The 20,113-nt window shown below is 38.4% G+C and overlaps 1 protein-coding gene across 2 annotated transcripts in view; it reads left to right on the top strand.

The window, feature by feature from the left end:
- The window catches only part of RIOK2 (RIO kinase 2), a 38,693-nt gene that overhangs the window by 10,069 nt on the left and 8,511 nt on the right, over positions 1 to 20,113 (top strand). The window contains exons 5-9 of one of the 2 annotated variants that reach the window (XM_073344574.1): positions 9,758 to 9,846; positions 11,440 to 11,631; positions 12,226 to 12,318; positions 16,319 to 16,855; positions 18,232 to 18,328. In XM_073344574.1, coding sequence (XP_073200675.1) covers positions 9,758 to 9,846; positions 11,440 to 11,631; positions 12,226 to 12,318; positions 16,319 to 16,855; positions 18,232 to 18,328 — 1,008 coding nt within the window. The remainder of the gene's footprint in view (positions 1 to 9,757; positions 9,847 to 11,439; positions 11,632 to 12,225; positions 12,319 to 16,318; positions 16,856 to 18,231; positions 18,329 to 20,113) is intronic. The other variant, XM_073344575.1, reaches the window with a different exon arrangement.

Below are 20,113 nucleotides of genomic sequence, written 5' to 3'. Positions count from 1 at the left end.
CTACCCGTTGAGCCCGACAATCTAGCCAGCTTTCTACCCACCTTATAGTGCATTCATCCAGCCCATACTTCCTTAACTTGCTGACAAGAATACTATGGGAGACCGTGTCAAAAGCTTTGCTAAAGTCAAGAAACAATACATCCACTGCTTTCCCTTCATCCACAGAACCAGTAATCTCATCATAAAAGGCGATTAGATTAGTCAGGCATGACCTTCCCTTGGTGAATCCATGCTGGCTGTTCCTGATCACTTTCCTCTCATGCAAGTGCTTCAGGATTGATTCTCTGAGGACCTGCTCCATGATTTTTCCAGGGACTGAGGTGAGGCTGACTGGCCTGTAGTTCCCAGGATCCTCCTCCTTCCCTTTTTTAAAGATTGGCACTACATTAGCCTTTTTCCAGTCATCCGGGACTTCCCCGGTTCGCCACGAGTTTTCAAAGATAATGGCCAATGGCTCTGCAATCACAGCCGCCAATTCCTTCAGCACTCTCGGATGCAACTCGTCCGGCCCCATGGACTTGTGCACGTCCAGCTTTTCTAAATAGTCCCTAACCACCTCTATCTCCACAGAGGGCTGGCCATCTCTTCCCCATTTTGTGATGCCCAGCGCAGCAGTCTGGGAGCTGACCTTGTTAGTGAAAACAGAGGCAAAAAAAGCATTGAGTACATTAGCTTTTTCCACATCCTCTGTCACTAGGTTGCCTCCCTCATTCAGTAAGGGGCCCACACATTCCTTGGCTTTCTTCTTGTTGCCAACATACCTGAAGAAACCCTTCTTGTTACTCTTGACATCTCTGGCTAGCTGCAGCTCCAGGTGCGATTTGGCCCTCCTGATAACATTCCTACATGCCCGAGCAATATTTTTATACTCTTCCCTGGTCATATGTCCAACCTTCCACTTCTTGTAAGCTTCTTTTTTATGTTTAAGATCCGCTAGGATTTCACCATTAAGCCAAGCTGGTCGCCTGCCATATTTACTATTCTTTCGACTCATTGGGATGGTTTGTCCCTGTAACCTCAACAGGGATTCCTTGAAATACAGCCAGCTCTCCTGGACTCCTTTCCCCTTCAAGTTAGTCCCCCAGGACTTGCCTTCATCTTCATCTCCAGCAGCTAGGCAATTCCAGTTCCCGAACACACACACCCCCGCTGAGTCCCAGTACAACTCTGCAGTTTCATTTGGTCTCTGTTTATATAGTCCCTTGCCTTTATTTTCATTTCCTATTTGAATGTAGCAATATCCCATTAATGTTATATCTTCTGCCTGGAGTTGCTGCCGTGTATAGTTGAGGGCAGTTTTCTAGAATTAAATGACTGTTGGAATTAAATTGAATATACAGTAGAATCTTTGTACTGTACTCTGACAGATTTATTTGATTATTGTGATGTTTTTTCTTGTCTAATTGAAAGAAAAGCACTTAGTCACTTGAAAGTAGGCCTTAAAACCAATGAAGGAATAATATAGTTATATTTCTTTTTTGTGTATTGTTTCTTCAATGTGAATAGTAAGCAGTATGGCTCTCAACAGGGGGAATTTGATTAGTGAGATGACAGAATTCTGTGTTATAAAACTTAACTGCATGTGAAGGCAAGAATGCAGCAATAACAGTATATTTTAATATGTTCTCAAAATACATTGGAATTTGTCCAGCAGTGCTTAAAGATATAATCATTTAAGTTAGTTCTAAAAATCAGATCTCTGCATTTTTACTTGGATTTATGAATCAGTTTGTGATAAAAGAAACAGTGCTCTGAGTTTGTTGGTCACTCAGCTGAGCTGAATCACATTTCTTGCAGAAATTTTTTAACTGCTGTTTTTACAAGTAACACCTCAGATTGTCAGGATTCCAAAATGGGCAGTCAGGGTCAAGGGTCAGAGCAGGGGCAAACCTGAAGGTAAGAGTAGCCATGGAGTTTGTAGTCAGATCCAGGCCACAGTCAATACCAAAGGTCAGAGTCTGAAGTCTAAATCAAGCCGAGGTCAAGGCAGGAATTGAAGAGCAAGGAGCTGGAATGGTTGTGGTAGCTACAGAAGATCCGCGCTGTTTCCTGGACACTTTCTGGAATGCCCCTTGGGTTTATATAGGACAGGGAGTCAATCAGAAGCCATGGGTCTGCTGTCTTTCTAACCCTTGAGATGGAACTTCCCATGGTCTGTATCCACAGTGGGTCATGGGAAGTGGCGTGCCAGTTGGTTACAGCTGCTGCTGTGTGGCAGCCTGGAGATGTCAGCTGCCTGGGAGTTCTGCAGACCTGGGTTCTAGACATGTGGGGCCTTACAAGATATTGCTTGTAGGGGGGGGGCGCAAAAGCAGGCTTTTTACTTTTGAGTATTTGACAGCATTTTGTATGTAGCCAGTTTTACAATTTCTTCCGCATAGTCAGCTTAGTCTTTGTGTAGGTTTGTTTAAAAAAAACAAAAAACACACACACCCATACCACACACAAAATATTACTGTACATCCCCAGTTATTGGCAGACACTTGGGCAGGTATACTACCTGAAACTACTCTGACCCAGTTTTTTGTTTTTGCCTGGATTTTCAGTCGTTGCTGTTCCCATAGGTGCACTCTTTCATTCTCAACTGAAGCACTGGTGTCTTCAGAGGAAATAGTATACACTATTGAGTAACCAGGACTTCAGTCACCCAACGTATATTTCTGTTTATTCTGAATTCCGTATTTTTGTCAAATGTTTTAAAAAATACAGATAAATTCCAAAACTTAACTGATTAACTACCAGGATTTTTTTTTTCTGTGCAGCTGTTCAGCAACATTACATTACAGACTTTTAGATAAATGCTTTGTGGGTGCTGTAAGCACCCAGAAGATAAATTGAATTAGTAAATTTCCTCCAAATTAGATACATTTGTAGTTATAATCTGGTTTGGAGGGCTTTGATGCACTTAATTTCAGAAAGTCAAAACTCAAATTTTTAAGGTTTCAGAGTAGCAGTCGTGTTAGTCTGTATCTGCAAAAAGAAAAGGAGGACTTGTGGCACCTTAGAGACTAACATTTATTTGAGCATAAGCTTTTGTGAGCTACAGCTCACTTCATCAGATGCATTCAGTGCTTTCATTTTCCACTAATTGCATCTGATGAAGTGAGCTGTAGCTCACGAAAGCTTATGCTCAAATAAATTTGTTAGTCTCTAAGGTGCTCAAGTCCTCCTTTTCTTTTTATTATTTAAAGTGTTGTTTATTTATCAAGTATTGCACTTGATTCCATTTAAAAAGAAAAAAGTGCTTCAGTAACTTGAAGTAGAATATTATGAATGATCTAGGATGGGTAAAAATAGATTTAAAAAAATCAAAATATATGGGTTTTTAATTTAAATTGGATTCTTTTTATTGAAATTAAATACAGGTTTATTTGAAATTGACAAATTATGTTGAGGCTTAAATTTATTAATCTATCTAATCTATTAAAATCGTTTAAATACAAAAATAGTATGAAGCAGTACCTGTTTGTTGGCTGAAGTTTTAAAGAATCTACTAACCTGCTGGTAATCACTGGCTGAGAATCTGGACCAGAGTTTGTTGAAATACTAATCCAGCATTTGAGAGAAGTAGCCTGTGCTGCAGAGAGAATATTTTCTTCATTTCCGTTTATTAAACTGATTCAGTTTAATGACTAATTCATCCAAAGTTAAGAAATCAGCTGGAAAGCCTAGTTTTTATTCATAGATTGGAAAAACAAAGCAAGTGTGAGAGGATGAGATCTACTAGTTCTAAAATCTTGAAATCAATGGGAGCCAGACACATAAATACCTTTGAGGATCTGTGCCATAGTGACCAGAAATAATAGGTTCAATTCACTAACTACAGATAATAGTTCCTCTGTTTCTGTTAGTTTTAAATCCAAAACATGTTTTGATAAACTTTTCTTCTGTAGCAGACACACTTAAGTTGTTCTTATTTAATTTTTAAAAATGCAGTTTTTGTGCTTTTTAATTTAATTTAAACTTCCATCCAAATACAGCTTGACACAAATTATAAGTAAAAAATGAATAATCATCTCATAAATGAGAAATGTGTGACTCACTATATTTTAACATAATAAAAAAGGTAAAAATTAAGACTCTGACTAAATGTAAGTAATGGTATATGTTCACTAGCAATGTTAAAACGCTACCGCGGCAGCGCTTTAATGTGGCTGTATAGTTGCGGCACCAGCTTTGGGACAGCACTGTTTTTTAAAAATAAATAAATAAACAAACCCCCACGAGGGGAGCATGGCTACCAGCTATGCTGCCACTTTACAGCGCTGAAACTTGCAGCGCTCAGGAAGATGTTTTTTCACACCCCCTGGGTAAGAAAGTTGCAGAGCTGTAAAGTGGCAGTGTAGACAAGGCCTTAAGCTATACAGTTGCTTAAATATATAGAGATCATTAATAGTGTAACTAGAAATCTAGAGGACTATAGTCTACTTTTTTTCGCCAAATACTACAGAAACTTTTGGGGAAGTAATTATTTTTAAGGCAAATTCAGTCAAAGCACACATTTTTTCTTTATTAAATGTTTACATGAAATTGATAGTTTTTTTAGCCAATGAAAATCTTCCTTTATCCTTTTAAATTCTCCTTCATGTGTCTGAGAGCTTTTATTTTCCTTCTAGCCACCTTCAGAGATCTTCATACTTGCACACTAATCTGTCTTCCTCTCCCTGTGTGTCAAGGCTAAACAAAAATAAATCAAATTTATATGCATCTGTAAAACTTGCAAAATTATTCTTTGGAATGTTCTTTCAGGTGAACCTGCCCACACGGGATAATTGCACTTTCTGGATAATTTTGCTAAAACAATCAACAGTGTGAAATAGCTAACAAACTAGATTGTTGGTATTCGTTTCAGCGGTAACACTCCAATGAGATGAAAGGGGGTGGTTAGAATATTTTAGAACTCTTGCAAAGCGTTGGTTCATGCTTATGCCTGGGTCCTGCAAAGACTTATGTAGGTACTTAACTCTGTACCAGTGGTTCTCAACCTATTTTTCATTGTATGTCACATATGTAGCTCTCTGTGACATGTGGGTTGTACCCACACAGTGTATGGCCTACCTGTATGGCCCTGAAGATGTCTCATGGGCTGCAGCTGTGTGCTGTTTGGACCACGCGTTGAGAAACACTGCTCTATGGGGTGGGACCAGTGCCAGTACTCAGTGCATAAAGTTAATCATGTTGAGCATGATTACACAGGTATTTGTAGGATTGAGGACTTGAAAGGGCAGATTTATTTAAAATTCTGCGTGAAGTGCTGGGAACGTTAAAATCTTTTCGAATACTCTGTCATACATTGTGTGTGCCTGGATTTCCATTGCTCTTAATTATGATCTTTAGAAATGTGGAGTCCTGTGTTTCTAGTAACTATTAGTTTACTCAGTTTTTTCATCATAGCATGTGTTTCATCTAGATGTATAGCCCATTCATTCTCTGTTCTGGCTGGAGTTCATTCAAATTAAGGTAATTGCCATTGCTGACCCGGACTTCAGGGCTAAAAAATGGCCAAAAAAATGGTCCAAGTATTTGTCAAACTGTAGTCCCCAAGGGCTTGTTTCCACACTTCTGTTTATGAAGTACGGTGGACTTTTATACTATGCAGATATTGGTTTTAATAATTTTAATCTGACATTTTTGATAAAATTATTTAACACTAAATGTAATCCTGCAGGATGGTGACTCTCCATGTTCTTCTACTGGGGGAATTCTGTGCCAAAAAATTAAAAATTCAGAGCACAAGAATTTTAAAAATTCTGTAAAAATTTGCATATTTTATTTGTCAAAATAATACAATTTAATCATGCCAGTTTTGGGTATTTATTTCAAAATATCTGTCAGCAGGTATGTCTGTAACAATACAGACCAAAAAAAAGATTCTGGTAATTTTTTTTTTTTTTTTTACAAATTCCTTACTAGGCATATTAATACAGAACTTTGAATAATTCATTTAAACTACAATACAGAACTATATTTTCTGCACCCGGCAGAAGCAGTGCAAAGAGTTGGGAGTGTCAGTAGAGGAGCTGAGGGAGATGGAAGGAGCTTGGACTGAGCTGGGAGGGTTGTTGTGTGGGTGGGAGAAGTATGGAACAGGTTTTATTTTTTTTGGGGGGGGGGCAGGGGACAGGATTGTTAGGGAGTTGGGGAGCCTCTCCCATTCAGTCAGGCACATCTACTCCTGTTCCTGCACCCCTCATCCTGATGGATCCTTGCAGCCTCCTCCCCCATCCTCATGTACGCCCATTCCCATTCAGCCCCTGGCTCAATACTGTCACCCCACTACTCCTCAGCCCATGCCCCAGTCTGTTTCCCCTCTTCTCCTCCCCCTCCCCTTAGCCATTTTCAGCCCTAGTCTGTGACCACCCAGCAGCCCTGTGTGCCCCACTCTGTCCTAACTTAGCTCCACAGGCCAGGTGCTGTGTTAAACTTCTACTCCTGTAGGAATTCTGTGCCACTGCATGCGCACAGTTTTTTTTCCCCACAGAAAATACATTCTCCCTCAGTAGTGCTGCAGTTTTGCCTTTTGCCCACCAGAACAGCCTGCTACATTCATGCTGTTGGCTGTTCTGGTGCCAGAGTGGCTTCTGGTGGGTGAAAGGCAGAACTGCAGCACTTCTTGGGCAGAATATATTTTCTATGGGGAAAAAACAAAATTCTGTGGGACATATGAATTCTGCACATGTGCAGAATTCATAATTCCCACAGCAGTAAATATTCACAGAAATATAGATAGAATTTGGCATTAGATTCCCTAAAGATTTTGCTTTTCTTTTGTTTTTCTTCTCTGAAATTTCCATTTTCCTAATTTAACCCAAAACCCCAAACCTAGATCTCTTGTTGGTTTCCCTTTCCTCCCATGTACCTCCCTGCTCACTGCCCCCCGTTCCCCATACACATAGGCATTTAGGATGCACTAGGGGAAAGTCTGCAGAGGTTTCAGTTTGTGCCCAGAACAGGAAGAAATACGGAGATTTAAAAATAAATCCATCTTAAATTATTCATTTTGATATTACTGTGAACTATGTGGTAGTGAAATCTCATTGGTTGTGAAATCCGTTGTAGGCAACAGAATATATAGGGATAGAAAATGAACTTGTGATGGCGTTATGTGCATCTATTGAGTTTGCATCTAAAAAGGCTAACAGTAGTGCTATAGTTGTTATGATCTTCCCCCATTTGTCTATAATGTGGTTACGATGAAGCTTAATTATTCAGGACAGTGAACTTTTGTGTTTATGGAAATGCAGAAAGAATTAGATTAGCCAGACAGAGTAGAATTGGCAAAAACTTAAAATGGGGTGTTTGTTTAGTTCTTGACCCAGCATCCCCCAGTTATCTGCTGCTGTTTGTCTGGGCCACCAAACCAGATCTGATTCCGTTCTGTTCTCCTTGTTACATCTCCAGTTTTCTCCAGTCCCAGGACAGTGGAACTATAAATAAGGAGGTAGTACATGTATAGAATTTCAGATCTGGAAACTGAACTTTGCCATTTCATTCATCATACAGCACTATCCCAGTCTCTGGTCTTTATAATGAAAATTCTACTATCATGTATCTTTTGGTTTTATGCTATTTGACATTTTTATCAATGATCTGGGATAAAACAAAATCATCACTGATGAAGTTTTCAGATGACACAAAGATTGCGGGAGTGAAAAATAATGTAAAGAAAAGGTCACTGATGCAGAGTGATCTGGATCACTTGGTAAATTAGGTCCAAGCAAACAATATGTGCTTCAATATGGCTAAATACCAATTTATTTTTATGTTTTGTTTATTTTTATATATATACTGAGGGGGCTTTGGGATCATAGTGAATAATCAGCTGAACGTGAACTCTGGGTGCAATACTGTGGCCAAAAGGGCTAATTTAATCCTGGGAATATTGAGTAGAAGTAGGGAGACTATATTACCTCTGTATTTGGGAATGATGCACTCGCTGCTGGAATACTGTATCCAGTTCTGTTAACAATTCAAGAATAGGGCTGTCGATTAATCGCAGTTAACTCACGTGATTAACTCAAAAAAATTAATTGCGATTTAAAAAATTTATTGCGATTTATCGCATTGTTAAACAATAGAATACCAATTGAAATTTATTAAATATTTTTGGATGTTTTTCTACATTTTCAAATATATCTAATTCAATTACAACACAGAATACAAAGTGTATAGTGCTCACTTTATATTATTTTTATTCAAATATTTGCACTGTAAAAATGATAAACAAAAGCAATAGTATTTTTCAGTTTACTTCATGCAAGTACTGGAGTGCAATCTCTCTATCATGAAAGTGCAACTTATAAATGTATTTTTTTTGTTACATAACTGCACTCAAAAACAAAACAAGGTAAAACTTCAGAGCCTACAAGTCAAATCAGTCCTACTTCTTGTTCAGCCAATCACTAAGAGAAACGGATTTATTTACATTTACGGGAGATCACGCTGCCCACTTCTTAAGTTTGTCACCTGAAAGTGAGAACAGGCATTCACATGGTACTGTTGTAGCTGGTGTCGCAAGATGTTTACGTGCCAGATGCACTAAAGATTCATATGCCTCTTCATGCTTCGGCTATCATTCCAGAGGACATGCTTCCATGCTGATGACGTGCATTTAAAAAAAATGTTAGTTAAATTTGTGACTGAACTCCCTGGGGAAGACTTGTACGTCTCCTGCTCTGTTTTACCCCTATTCTGCCATGACAAGTAGTAGGACTGATTGGACTTGTAGGCTCTAAAGTTGTACATTGTTTTATTTTTGAATGCAGGGGGTTTTTGTACATAATTCTACATTGTAAGTTCAACTTTCATGATAAAGAGATTGCACTACAGTACTTGTATTAGGTGAACTGAAAAACACTATTTCTTTTTTTTACAGTACAAATATTTGTTATCCAAAATAAAGTGTGCACTGTACACTTTGTATTCTGTTATAACTGAAATCAGTATATTTGAAAATGTAGAAAACACATTTAAATAGTATTCTATTATTGTTTAACAGTGTGATTAATTGCTTCAAGAAGAACATTGAGAAATTGGAGGAGGGCTCAGAGAAAAGCCATAAGAACAATTAAAGGATTAGAAAGAATGTCTTATAGTGATGGACTCAAAGAGCTCAGTATATTTAGCTTAACAAAGAGAAGGTTAAGGGATGACTTGATTACAGCCTATCAGTATCTAGATAGGGAACAAATATTTGATTGTGGGCTCTTCAGTCTAGCAGAGAAAGGTATAACATGATCCAATGGCTGGAAGTTGAAGCTAGACAAATTCAGACCGGAAATAATGCACAAATTTTTAATCATGAGAATAATTATCCATTGCAATAATTCACCAAGGGTTTTGGTGGATTTTCCTTCACTGGAAGTTTTAAAATCAAGAATGTACATTTTCTGAAACAGATGCCCTAGTTCAAACAGGAATTAAGTCAAGGAAGTCCTATGGCCTGTGTTTATACAGGAGGTCAAACTAGATGATCACAATGGTCCCTTGTGGCGTTATGATCTATAAATCTTTTTACTCACTACTTAATATGTCTAAATATTTGTCTAGTTTATGGGACACATTCATATTTTTATTATAAGTTGTATTGTGGTGCTGCTCAAAATGTGCTAGATGCTGTACATCAATAAGAATACATACGCCCTGCCACTAAGAGTTTACAATTTAATAATATATACGATTTAATAATATATGAGAACTTGCTTGTTTGCCTTGGTATCCAGTAGCACTAAGCTTCCAACACATTGTCTCTTTCCAGGCTTTGCATGATCGAAAGTTTCCCGTTCCAAAACCATTTGACTACAATAGACATGCAGTAGTTATGGAACTTATTAGTGGTTACCCTCTGTAAGTATTATTTGAAACACAAACTCCCATTTAAGACAAATTGAATGAAGCTGGTATGATTTTGGAAATCTTAACTGAGGTACTTGCTCAGAGGCACTCTGATTCAGTAGTGTAGGTAAGAATGATAGCTGAATAGTTATGCAGAAGACAATGACTGCTTTTTTAGTCAGATAGGGGCTAATAGTTGTCCACAATTCTTCATGGAGTCAATTGATGCTCTGAAGCCCAGCCTGACTATAGTGACCGATTACCCTTGGAATTCAGGTTAATTGGGAATGGAATTCCAGTTATGCTCCCTTCCTTTCTTTCTTCCCCATACAAATAAATGTACTGTTACCAATCTGCTTTAATTCCTTTTTACTGGATAAAGGAACATGTTTAAAAACCTCAAACAGTGTTGGCAAGTATCACAAGTAATGCCACTACCCAGATGAAGAGATTGAGAAGTGCAAAATTTTATACAAAGCAAGAAGTATTTCTCATCATCCAACTTTCTTTGCTTTAAGTATTGTAGTGAGTCCCACTGAAACTGCATGTCAATTTGATACTGGACACTATAGAATGTCTGATGACCATGAAGTCTCTTTAGGGTCATTTCTTCTTGTTTTACCAGTTACACCTGATGAGATTTTTTTTTTTTTTCTTCAAACAGTTTGTTTATGCAGGTCACCAAAGACTGCAATGGGGCAGCTTATTGTCTGTGACAACTGCACTCTGTGAAAAGTGTCGTTCATGTTACTGTATGGTCTTCCCTAGGCTTCAGTTCATGCTCCCTTGTTCTTGTAATTAACTCTTGAGAAACTGCTCCCCACTTTCAATTTCAGAAAGAAATCTTTTCTTTTTTATGTCCAGATTTTTGTGTTTCAGCAATAGTGCTGGAAGCAGGTAATCTTCAGTCAGGAGAGGTCATGTTGTGTCTAATTATTAAGTCATTTTGCGTTATCTGACACAATGATTTTTAAAACATTAAAATATTTTTAAAGTTTATATTTGAAAAGCTGATTTGATTTGTTTGCACAGCTAAACGCTTAAGGCCAATTTGGTAGTGCATATAGTCCAATACGACTTTTATACTTATCCTAGTATCGAAAGAAAATAAACTTCAGTTTTAGAAAAAACAGGTCACATTCTAACATAAGGTAGGCATCTGAAGTGAGCTGTTAAATTTTGGTTTTGATTCCTTTTTGATTAAACTTAATTGAACAGTAATGAAAAGAAAATTCCTTTCAAATTTTCAGCACTTCCCCGCCACTCACATTTATGAAGTGAATTTAGTGCAGTGAGAGGTGCTACAGGTGGAAGTTTTATCTTTAATTCCACAACAGGTAAGGCATGGACAGCAGCACTACAAGCTTCACCACACTTCTCCATCATTATTTTGCAATTCTGCTCTGGAGAAAATACCATAAAGGATGAAGAAAATAGTTTATTTTTCATAATCAGTTATTCTTGGGTTTCATAAAAAGTCGGCCAAACAGCAGTGCCAAATGTGGAGACGGGTGGGGTTTATTTTGTAATGGAGTTGTGGTTTTTGCTTTCACTTTTCATTTTCTTACACCCTTAATAGTTTAGATTTTTTTTTAATGTTTTTAGGTGCCAAGTGCATCAAATAGAAGATCCTGCATCTGTGTACAGTGAGTTAATGGAACTAATTGTAAAACTTGCCAATCATGGTTTGATTCATGGAGATTTCAATGAATTCAATCTCTTATTGGACAGTGAGGACCAGGTTACCATGATTGATTTCCCACAGATGGTGTCAACATCTCATCCAAATGCTGAATGGTACATATTCAGTCTTATAGCATTTTCAAAATCAGTTTGGCCATTTGAAATTATTGTAATTTACTAGCACTGATTATTCATTCTTATGTGTCCATTCTTAACTGTCTTCTAGCAGTGTCATCTTGTACAAGAAATAATGCCACAAAAATATACTCAGTTTTATTTATCCATGGACATAAATGTCAAGATTTAGAGTGCATACATGATTGGCTCTTGTAGAGATTCTTAGGAAGCCAGGTCAAACTTCAGTTGATACTGTATGGTTCATTTTTGTGTCTTTGAGTTTTCTCTTTTCAGCTATCTGGTAGCTTAATCACTGTTTAGTAAAGTGGGGAAAAAAAGACAACAGGGATTTCCTTTCCAGAACAAATCTGGCTAATAGAAAATGAAGTTTGACAAAGCAGGAAGAATACATCATTTTCTAAAATTCAGAAGAAATTTAAGATGTACTTACGTGGAAGGATTAATACTCAGAAGCTATTGAAGCTATGATAGTGACAAATATGAAGTAGAACTTGAGATGTTTAGAAGTGTACCAAAATGCTTGTAGGTCTCAACTTTAATTCTGTGCAAAACAATCCTTTATTTTTCCAGGTATTTTGACAGAGATGTTAAATGTATTAGAGACTTTTTTAAGAAGCGTTTCAGCTATGAAAGTGAACTTTTCCCAACCTTCCAGGATATCAGGTGAGAAATGTAACTTGATGAGGGGTCCTATATTGATCAGTAAAGATGACAGGATGCTCTCTCTACCAGTTTTATACTATGAGAACATTGGCCAAAATGTTCACAACTGGTTTTCAGTTGTACGCTGTTCAATTAGTGAGCTCCATGAAGTGTTTTGCTGGAGAACTGGGGGGACAGCCTTGCATCTGTCTCTTGTTTTTCCTTTTCATTTTAATACAAGATTGTCTTTATTCTTAATATCAGAAATGTCGTTGCTCAGTCCAACCAAAATCGGTGTAGGGAACATCCTGGAACTTCACCCCCATTTTACATTTTATTACTATCAGGAAACCAGTAATCTCCTTCCTTAGAAGTTTTTAAGGTCAGGCTTGACAAAGCCCTGGCTGGGATGATTTAATTGGGGATTGGTCCTGCTTTGAACAGGGGGTTGGACTAGATGACCTCCTGAGGTCCCTTCCGACCCTGATATTCTATGATTCTATGTTCTTGTAGCTGGGAAGAGGGCTTTTCCAAGACCTGATACAAATGGTGCTCCAAGACACATCACTGAGATGCCACAATAATACAGAACAGGTTTCAGAGTAACTGCCGTGTTAGTCTGTATTCGCAAAAAGAAAAGTAGTACTTGTGGCACCTTAGAGACTAACCAATTTATTTGAGCATAAGCTTTTGTGAGCTACAGCTCACTTCATCGGATGCATACTGTGGAAACTGCAGAAGACATTATATACACAGAGACCATGAAACAATACCTCCTCCCACCCCACTCTCCTGCTGGTAATAGCCTATCCAAAGCGACCACTCTCCCCACAATGTGCACGATAGGAAAAAACAAGGGGAAATAGGCTACCTTGCATAATGGGGGGTAGGAAAAAACAAGGGGAAATAGGCTACCTTGCATAATGACTTAGCCACTCCCAGTCTCTATTTAAGCCTAAATTAATAGTATCCAATTTGCAAATGAATTCCAATTCAGCAGTTTCTTGCTGGAGTCTGGATTTGAAGTTTTTTTGTTGTAAGATAGCGACCTTCATGTCTGTAAGTGCGTGACCAGAGAGATTGAAGTGTTCTCTGACTGGTTTATGAAAGTTATAATTCTTGACATCTGATTTGTGTCCATTTATTCTTTTACGTAGAGACTGTCCAGTTTGACCAATGTACATGGCAGAGGGGCATTGCTGGCACATGATGGCATATATCACATTGGTGGATGTGCAGGTGAACGAGCCTCTGATAGTGTGGCTGGCCACTATGGATGTAGAAGCCCTCTACACCAACATTCCACACAAAGATGGACTACAAGCCGTCAAGAACACTATCACCGATAATGTCACGGCTAACCTGGTGGCTGAACTTTGTGACTTTGTCCTTACTCATAACTATTTTACATTTGGGGACAATGTATACCTTCAGATCAGCGGCACAGCTATGGGTACCCGCATGGCCCCACAGTATGCCAACATTTTTATGGCTGATTTAGAACAACGCTTCCTCAGCTCTCGTCCCCTAATGCCCCTACTCTACTTGCGCTATATTGATGACATCTTCATCATCTGGACCCATGGAAAAGAAGCCCTTGAGGAATTCCACCATGATTTCCACAATTTCCATCCCACCATCAACCTCAGCCTGGTCCAGTTCACACAAGAGATCCACTTCCTGGACACTACAGTGCTAATAAACAATGGTCACATAAACACCACCCTATACCGGAAACCTACTGACCGCTATTCCTACCTACATGCCTCCAGCTTTCACCCTGACCACACCACACGATCCATCGTCTACAGCCAAGCTCTGCGATACAACCGCATTTGCTCCAACCCCTCAGACAGAGACAAACACCTGCAAGATCTCTATCAAGCATTCTTACAACTACAATACCCACCTGCGTAAGTGAAGAAACAGATTGATAGAGCCAGAAGAGTTCCCAGAAGTCACCTACTACAGGACAGGCCTAACAAAGAAAATAACAGAACGCCACTAGCCGTCACCTTCAGCCCCCAACTAAAACCCCTCCAACGCATTATTAAGGATCTACAACCTACCCTGATGGATGACCCAACAGTCTCACAAATCTTGGGAGACAGGCCAGTCCTTGCCTACAGACAGCCCCCCAATCTGAAGCAAATACTCACCAACAACCACATACCACACAACAGAACCACTAACCCAGGAACTTATCCTTGCAACAAAGCCCGTTGCCAATTGTGCCCACATATCTATTCAGGGGACACCATCACAGGGCCTAATAACATCAGCCACACTATCAGAGGCTCGTTCACCTGCACATCCACCAATGTGATATATGCCATCATGTGCCAGCAATGTCCCTCTGCCATGTACATTGGTCAGACTGGACAGTCTCTACGTAAAAGAATAAATGGACACAAATCAGATGTCAAGAATTACAACATAAACCAGTCGGAGAACACTTCAATCTCTCTGGTCACGCAATTACAGACATGAAGGTCGCTATCTTACAACAAAAAAACTTCAAATCCAGACTCCAGCGAGAAACTGCTGAATTGGAATTCATTTGCAAATTGGATACTATTAATTTAGGCTTAAATAGAGACTGGGAGTGGCTAAGTCATTATGCAAGGTAGCCTATTTCCCCTTGTTTTTTTCTACCTCTCCTTCCCCCCCCAAACCCCCAGACGTTCAGGTTAAACTTGGATTTATGCTGGAAATGGCCCACCTTGATTATCATACACTTTGTAAGGAGAGTGGTCAGTTTGGATGAGCTATTGCCAGCAGGAGAGTGAGTTTGTGTGTGTGTGTTGGGGGGGGGGGGTGAGAAAACCTGGATTTGTGCTGGAAATGGCCCAACTTGATTATCATACATATTGTAAGGAGAGTGATCAGTTTAGATAAGCTAAGCTATTACCAGCAGGAGAGTGGGGTGGGAGGAGGTATTGTTTCATGGTCTCTGTGTATATAATGTCTTCTGCAGTTTCCACAGTATGCATCCGATGAAGTGAGCTGTAGCTCACAAAAGCTTATGCTCAAATAAATGGGTTAGTCTCTAAGGTGCCACAAGTACTCCTTTTCTTTTTAATAATACAGACCAGTATTTTTCTCACCCCTCAACCTAATTATTGCACTTGTGGGGCATTCCTTTATGTGGATTCATTTGGAATGGAGGTTTTTCAAGAAAGTTAGTAAATCATGGTCACTACTTTTCTAAAGAACAAGTTTTTCAGGCCTCAGATAATGAAAACCACTGAAAGAAAGTTCTATTCTGAAAAACTGTATAAAAATGACACCTGTTGTTCAACATTTCAGCTCATTGCCTATACTCAGTCATATCTGTTTACTTCAAAGTATATTTTTATTCCAGTTAGAAGAACAGAGCTATGAGTGTGAGCTGGTGGTCTCTGTACTGCTGCTGATTGGCAAGGCAGAGTTGTTTTCTAAGTTCCAAAGTTTTCAAATGGAAATTTGCTTTTTCAAGTTTCATGTCCTTTTTAGAAAGACAAAACAAAACCCTTATGAGTACATTTGATCTGGGAGATATCAAAATAATAAACCCTACCAGACTGTTTTCAGTCCCTTTTCTAAAGGGAACCACACTTTAACCAAAATATATAACTTTCAATAAGTGCAAAATTAGAGTGCTACTAGATTTATGTAATGTAGTGTAATACACTTAAGTCAACGTTAAATCATAATTACACTTCAGTAGATGTGTACGGACATTGTTCAATCATATAGCTGTAAATGCTGAAATCATCTGAGCATGTGGTAACTTCTTATACAAATGGCATTGTACTTTTATCAGCCATATTCTGTTAATTGTACTCATATTAAGTTCAATGAGACTGTCTTATATAAGGTTCTACTCAGCATGTGTAGTCCTTTGTTAGTCCTTTAACACTGGCAGTTTAATGATAATGCACTTTAATAATTTTTTTTTTTTAAGAAATGACTACCAAATTGATTTAATATGTTGAGGGGAAACAATTTATTTATGCTTCAATCTTCTTATTTTCTCTAGGAGAGAGTGCTCTCTTGATGTAGAGATTGCAGCAAGTGGCTACACAAAAGAAATGCAGGAGAATGATGAACTGCTTTACCCAGCAGGTCCTGATGAGGAGGATTATAAAACAGTGTTTACACAACTTGTAGACGATTTTGATGGGAAAGTAAATTTGTATACTGCAGCTGAAGAAAACAAAATAAATTTGACAGATGAATTGGAAGATGACACTGAAAGCAAATCCTCTAAAGTTTTGAGGAATAGCAGTAAAGAAGTTGATATTACTGACAGTAGTAAAAAAGAACAAAGTTCAGATATGACTGAGTTCAGCCATGGTCTAGAAAAAGTTGAAGGGCAAATTATTGTAGGGAAAGCCAGTAATAATGCAGAGAGTTCTGCAATTGATTTTTCTGAGGATGAAAAGAGAACTGAAAATACCACCAAAATTGAAGATCATATAGGTCAAGGAGAAGACCCTGCTGACAAAGAGTATGAAGATGAATGCCCTGATCTGGTTGACTTGTCAACATTAAACCGAGAATTCAGGCCTTTCAGGTATAGATTCATAATGACTGTTTTGGAAGGCTTCCATTTATTTTTTCTTCTTTTCAGTAAATGAACCTCTTTCAGGTAGTTCAGCATGCACTGCTGTTCAGCCACCCATGCTTAAATTGAAAATATATTTCTAATCGTAGAGTGAACATATGCTACTTTCCTTTTGACCAGATGCTAGGTAACCTATTGATTAGTATTACGTTTATATGTTTTCTAGTGTGACAGATCAGTTGTCTTGTTCCAGGGTACAAAATGTAATAACTAGACTTGGGTGTCTGAGTTAGTTCCACTTACCTTCTATAGCTAGTGTACACTTTTCTATTGGATAAATATTTAAACTGTTTATACCAATGAAAAAGGGTTTTGTGTTAAAATACTACTCCACAATAACTTTTATGGTGAAGTTTGTAATTTAAACACTGTTTCTTGAAGTGAAATTATTCTAGTTAGCTGAGGAGCACAAATCCCCTGAGATCCAATCATAATAACTTAGCTATTTGTTGTTCTGGCTTTCAGTTCCTTGCCTGTCCAGTTTAGAGATCAAAATTACCTCTATCCTAGGCCTTTGATGCATGGGCTCTATACCAGCAAAAAAAAAGATGGGCGGACAGGTGCATGTAATAGAATAAGTACACCAAGCAGTAGCCCCATTTCCTCTCCCCGTCCACAGCCCACCCAGTCAGTTTTGAATGAAATGATTTGTTGTCTGGACAGCATGCCATAGGCATAAGGACAACCTAATTAACTTATGTAGTGCGCATTACTAGCGAGGGAATTAGAAATAGATATTGCATATGTCACTTTTTAAGCTAGGAAATGTTGCCATCATGGTTTGTTAGGGTTTTTTCTTTGGCACATACGGAATGAAAGTAGCATTGTAGTGAAAACGTCGTTCTGCTACATGCCGTATTAGTTTACTTTGCTGACAGACAAGTTTTTAGTACTGTTGGCATTGTAAACCCAATACAGTGATACAAGAAGCAAGCCTGCTTGTTTTGGGTTTGGTTTTTATTTGGCTTGTTTGTTTACATGTAAACTAAACAAATTTGAAATGGAGGTCATTGACTGAGCATAAATATAAAATATCACTGTCACTTTTAGTATTTTAGAACATTTCTGGCATTTAATATGTTCTTGGTCATTGTATAATGTTACAAATCAGAACTGAAAATCTTTAGAGGATATAAAACACCCATCACGTTGAAGTCAAGTTAATATTGCAAAATGTAAATTTTCCTTGTTATGCAAATATTAAATTGTGTTGGAAATTTTCAGACTGTATCTCTAAAACTTATTAGACTATGGTGGATTGTAGCCAAAGGATATTGGTCTTGTCTTTTGCTAGATGAAATAAAAATCCAATGTATATATTGTAGAGACGAAGAAAGTGTGGTTCACCTCAATGAACACAGAATGAGAACCTTAAGTGCCACCTCCACTGGCAGTTTTGGGAGCTGTTCAACAATTCCTCAGGTAACTAGTGTGTGTGTGTGTATATATACGTGCTTTCTAGTTTACATCTGTAGATTTTTAAACTTGTAAGATGCCAATGTTTTTCTGTTAAAACTGTCTTCCAACTCTAACTTGTGGGTCAGTCCAAATTAGTGTTATCGGATTTTGGTGTCTTCTGTGATTCCATGATCATGGAATTGTGTTCCGGAATCTAAGTTTTTATGTTGGTTTGTTGAAAGCCAAAAATGTGGCACAGCCTTAAATACATTTAATTTTGTGTAGGGAAAACTATAGGGGATACTAGAATGGTTGCATTATTCGTTTTCCTATTTAATTCATAAAACTTTCAATTTTTACAATTTAAATACAATTGTCCAGACTTTCCTTCTGCTGTACCTGAATACTGCAAAGTTTACGGTCTTTGCCACAGAATAGAAGTGTAATTTGCTGTGGAGTACACAGGGCCCTGAGTATTTTATCCTCCCGATTGTAGAGGGAGGCAGAAAATCCAGAACAATTGTGAGACACTGCAAAACATGATTGATGTAACTTTAACCATATCAGCCATTTAAAGTGGAATTGTGCTCTTCAGAGGCTCTTTTTTTTTTTTTTAAATTGCCTCTAGCAGCCTTGTGATCCAGGGAGAAAGCATGATGTTCTTGTAGGCTTGTTTGTTCTATCATAATATATTTTTCAGCAGAGAGAATATTTAGATTGTGTCTGTTCACTTGTGCCAGACAACAAACTTATAGGCCTTATTTGTGTGTGTGTGTGTGTATATTTTGGTTTGGTTTGGTTTCATTTTTTGTCTTGGCAGCATATTCCTAAATTTGCAATCTCAGCTAGTGGAGATCAAGAGCATCAAAGATGGTGTGTACACTCTCTGGGGTGAAGGTTGCCACCCATTCCCAGCAGGCTGTTTTATAGCTTATGTATGAAATGGCACTGCCTGAACCCTATGTACTTTCTAATTAAATTCAAAAGTTTAAAAGGGGCAAGTGTGATATGCGCCTGGAATGAATAATAGCTCTTTCCTGGGATGTCCAGGGGAAGGAGGAGAAAACAGGGCTGGTAATACCATTTTAACTAATCATGTTAACACCCCCCTTCCTCTCCTCCCCCTCCCACGCCGCCCCCCTTCTCCCCCCAATGATGATTAGATCTCCAACACTTCCCAAAGATTTGTTTGCCACCAAGCTGTGCTCATCTTTGGTTGCAGCTGCCAGTTAGATGTCCGACAACTTAAGTTCAACTCCAGCATATGATACTCCTGGGGGAATTCTGCAACAAAAAATTAAAAATTGTGCACACAATATTTGAAAATTCTGCACAAGTCTGCTTATTTGATTTGTCAAAATAACACAATATTATCATGCCAGTTTCAATTATTTTGGTAATTTATTGTAGAATATGTCAGTGAGTCTGTCTGTAACAATACAGACACCCCCCCCCCCCAAAAAAAGATTGTGGGGTGTTTTGTTTTGACAAATTTCTTATAAGGAAGATTAATGCAGAACTTTGAGTAATTCATTTAAATTACAATACAGAACTGGATTTCCTGCACCTGTCAGAAGTAGTGCAAAGGCTTAGGGGAGTCAGGGGTAACGGAGGAGCTAAGGGGGGGGGGAGGAGTGAACCTGGAGGTGGGTGGGAAAGGTTTTTTGGGGGGAGAGGGTGGGGGGGGGTCCATGCAACTGGGTTTTCTGGTGCCACAGTGGCTTCTGGTAGGCAAAAGGCAGAACTGCAGCACTTGTTGGGCAAAATGTATTTTATGCGGGAAAATACAAAATTATGGGGCACAGAAGA

Source organism: Lepidochelys kempii, chromosome 5, assembly GCF_965140265.1.
Source record: "Lepidochelys kempii isolate rLepKem1 chromosome 5, rLepKem1.hap2, whole genome shotgun sequence".
NCBI lineage: Eukaryota > Metazoa > Chordata > Testudines > Cheloniidae > Lepidochelys > Lepidochelys kempii.
Note: the sequence above shows the minus strand (reverse complement) of the source record. Positions and strands in the feature narration are given on the sequence as shown.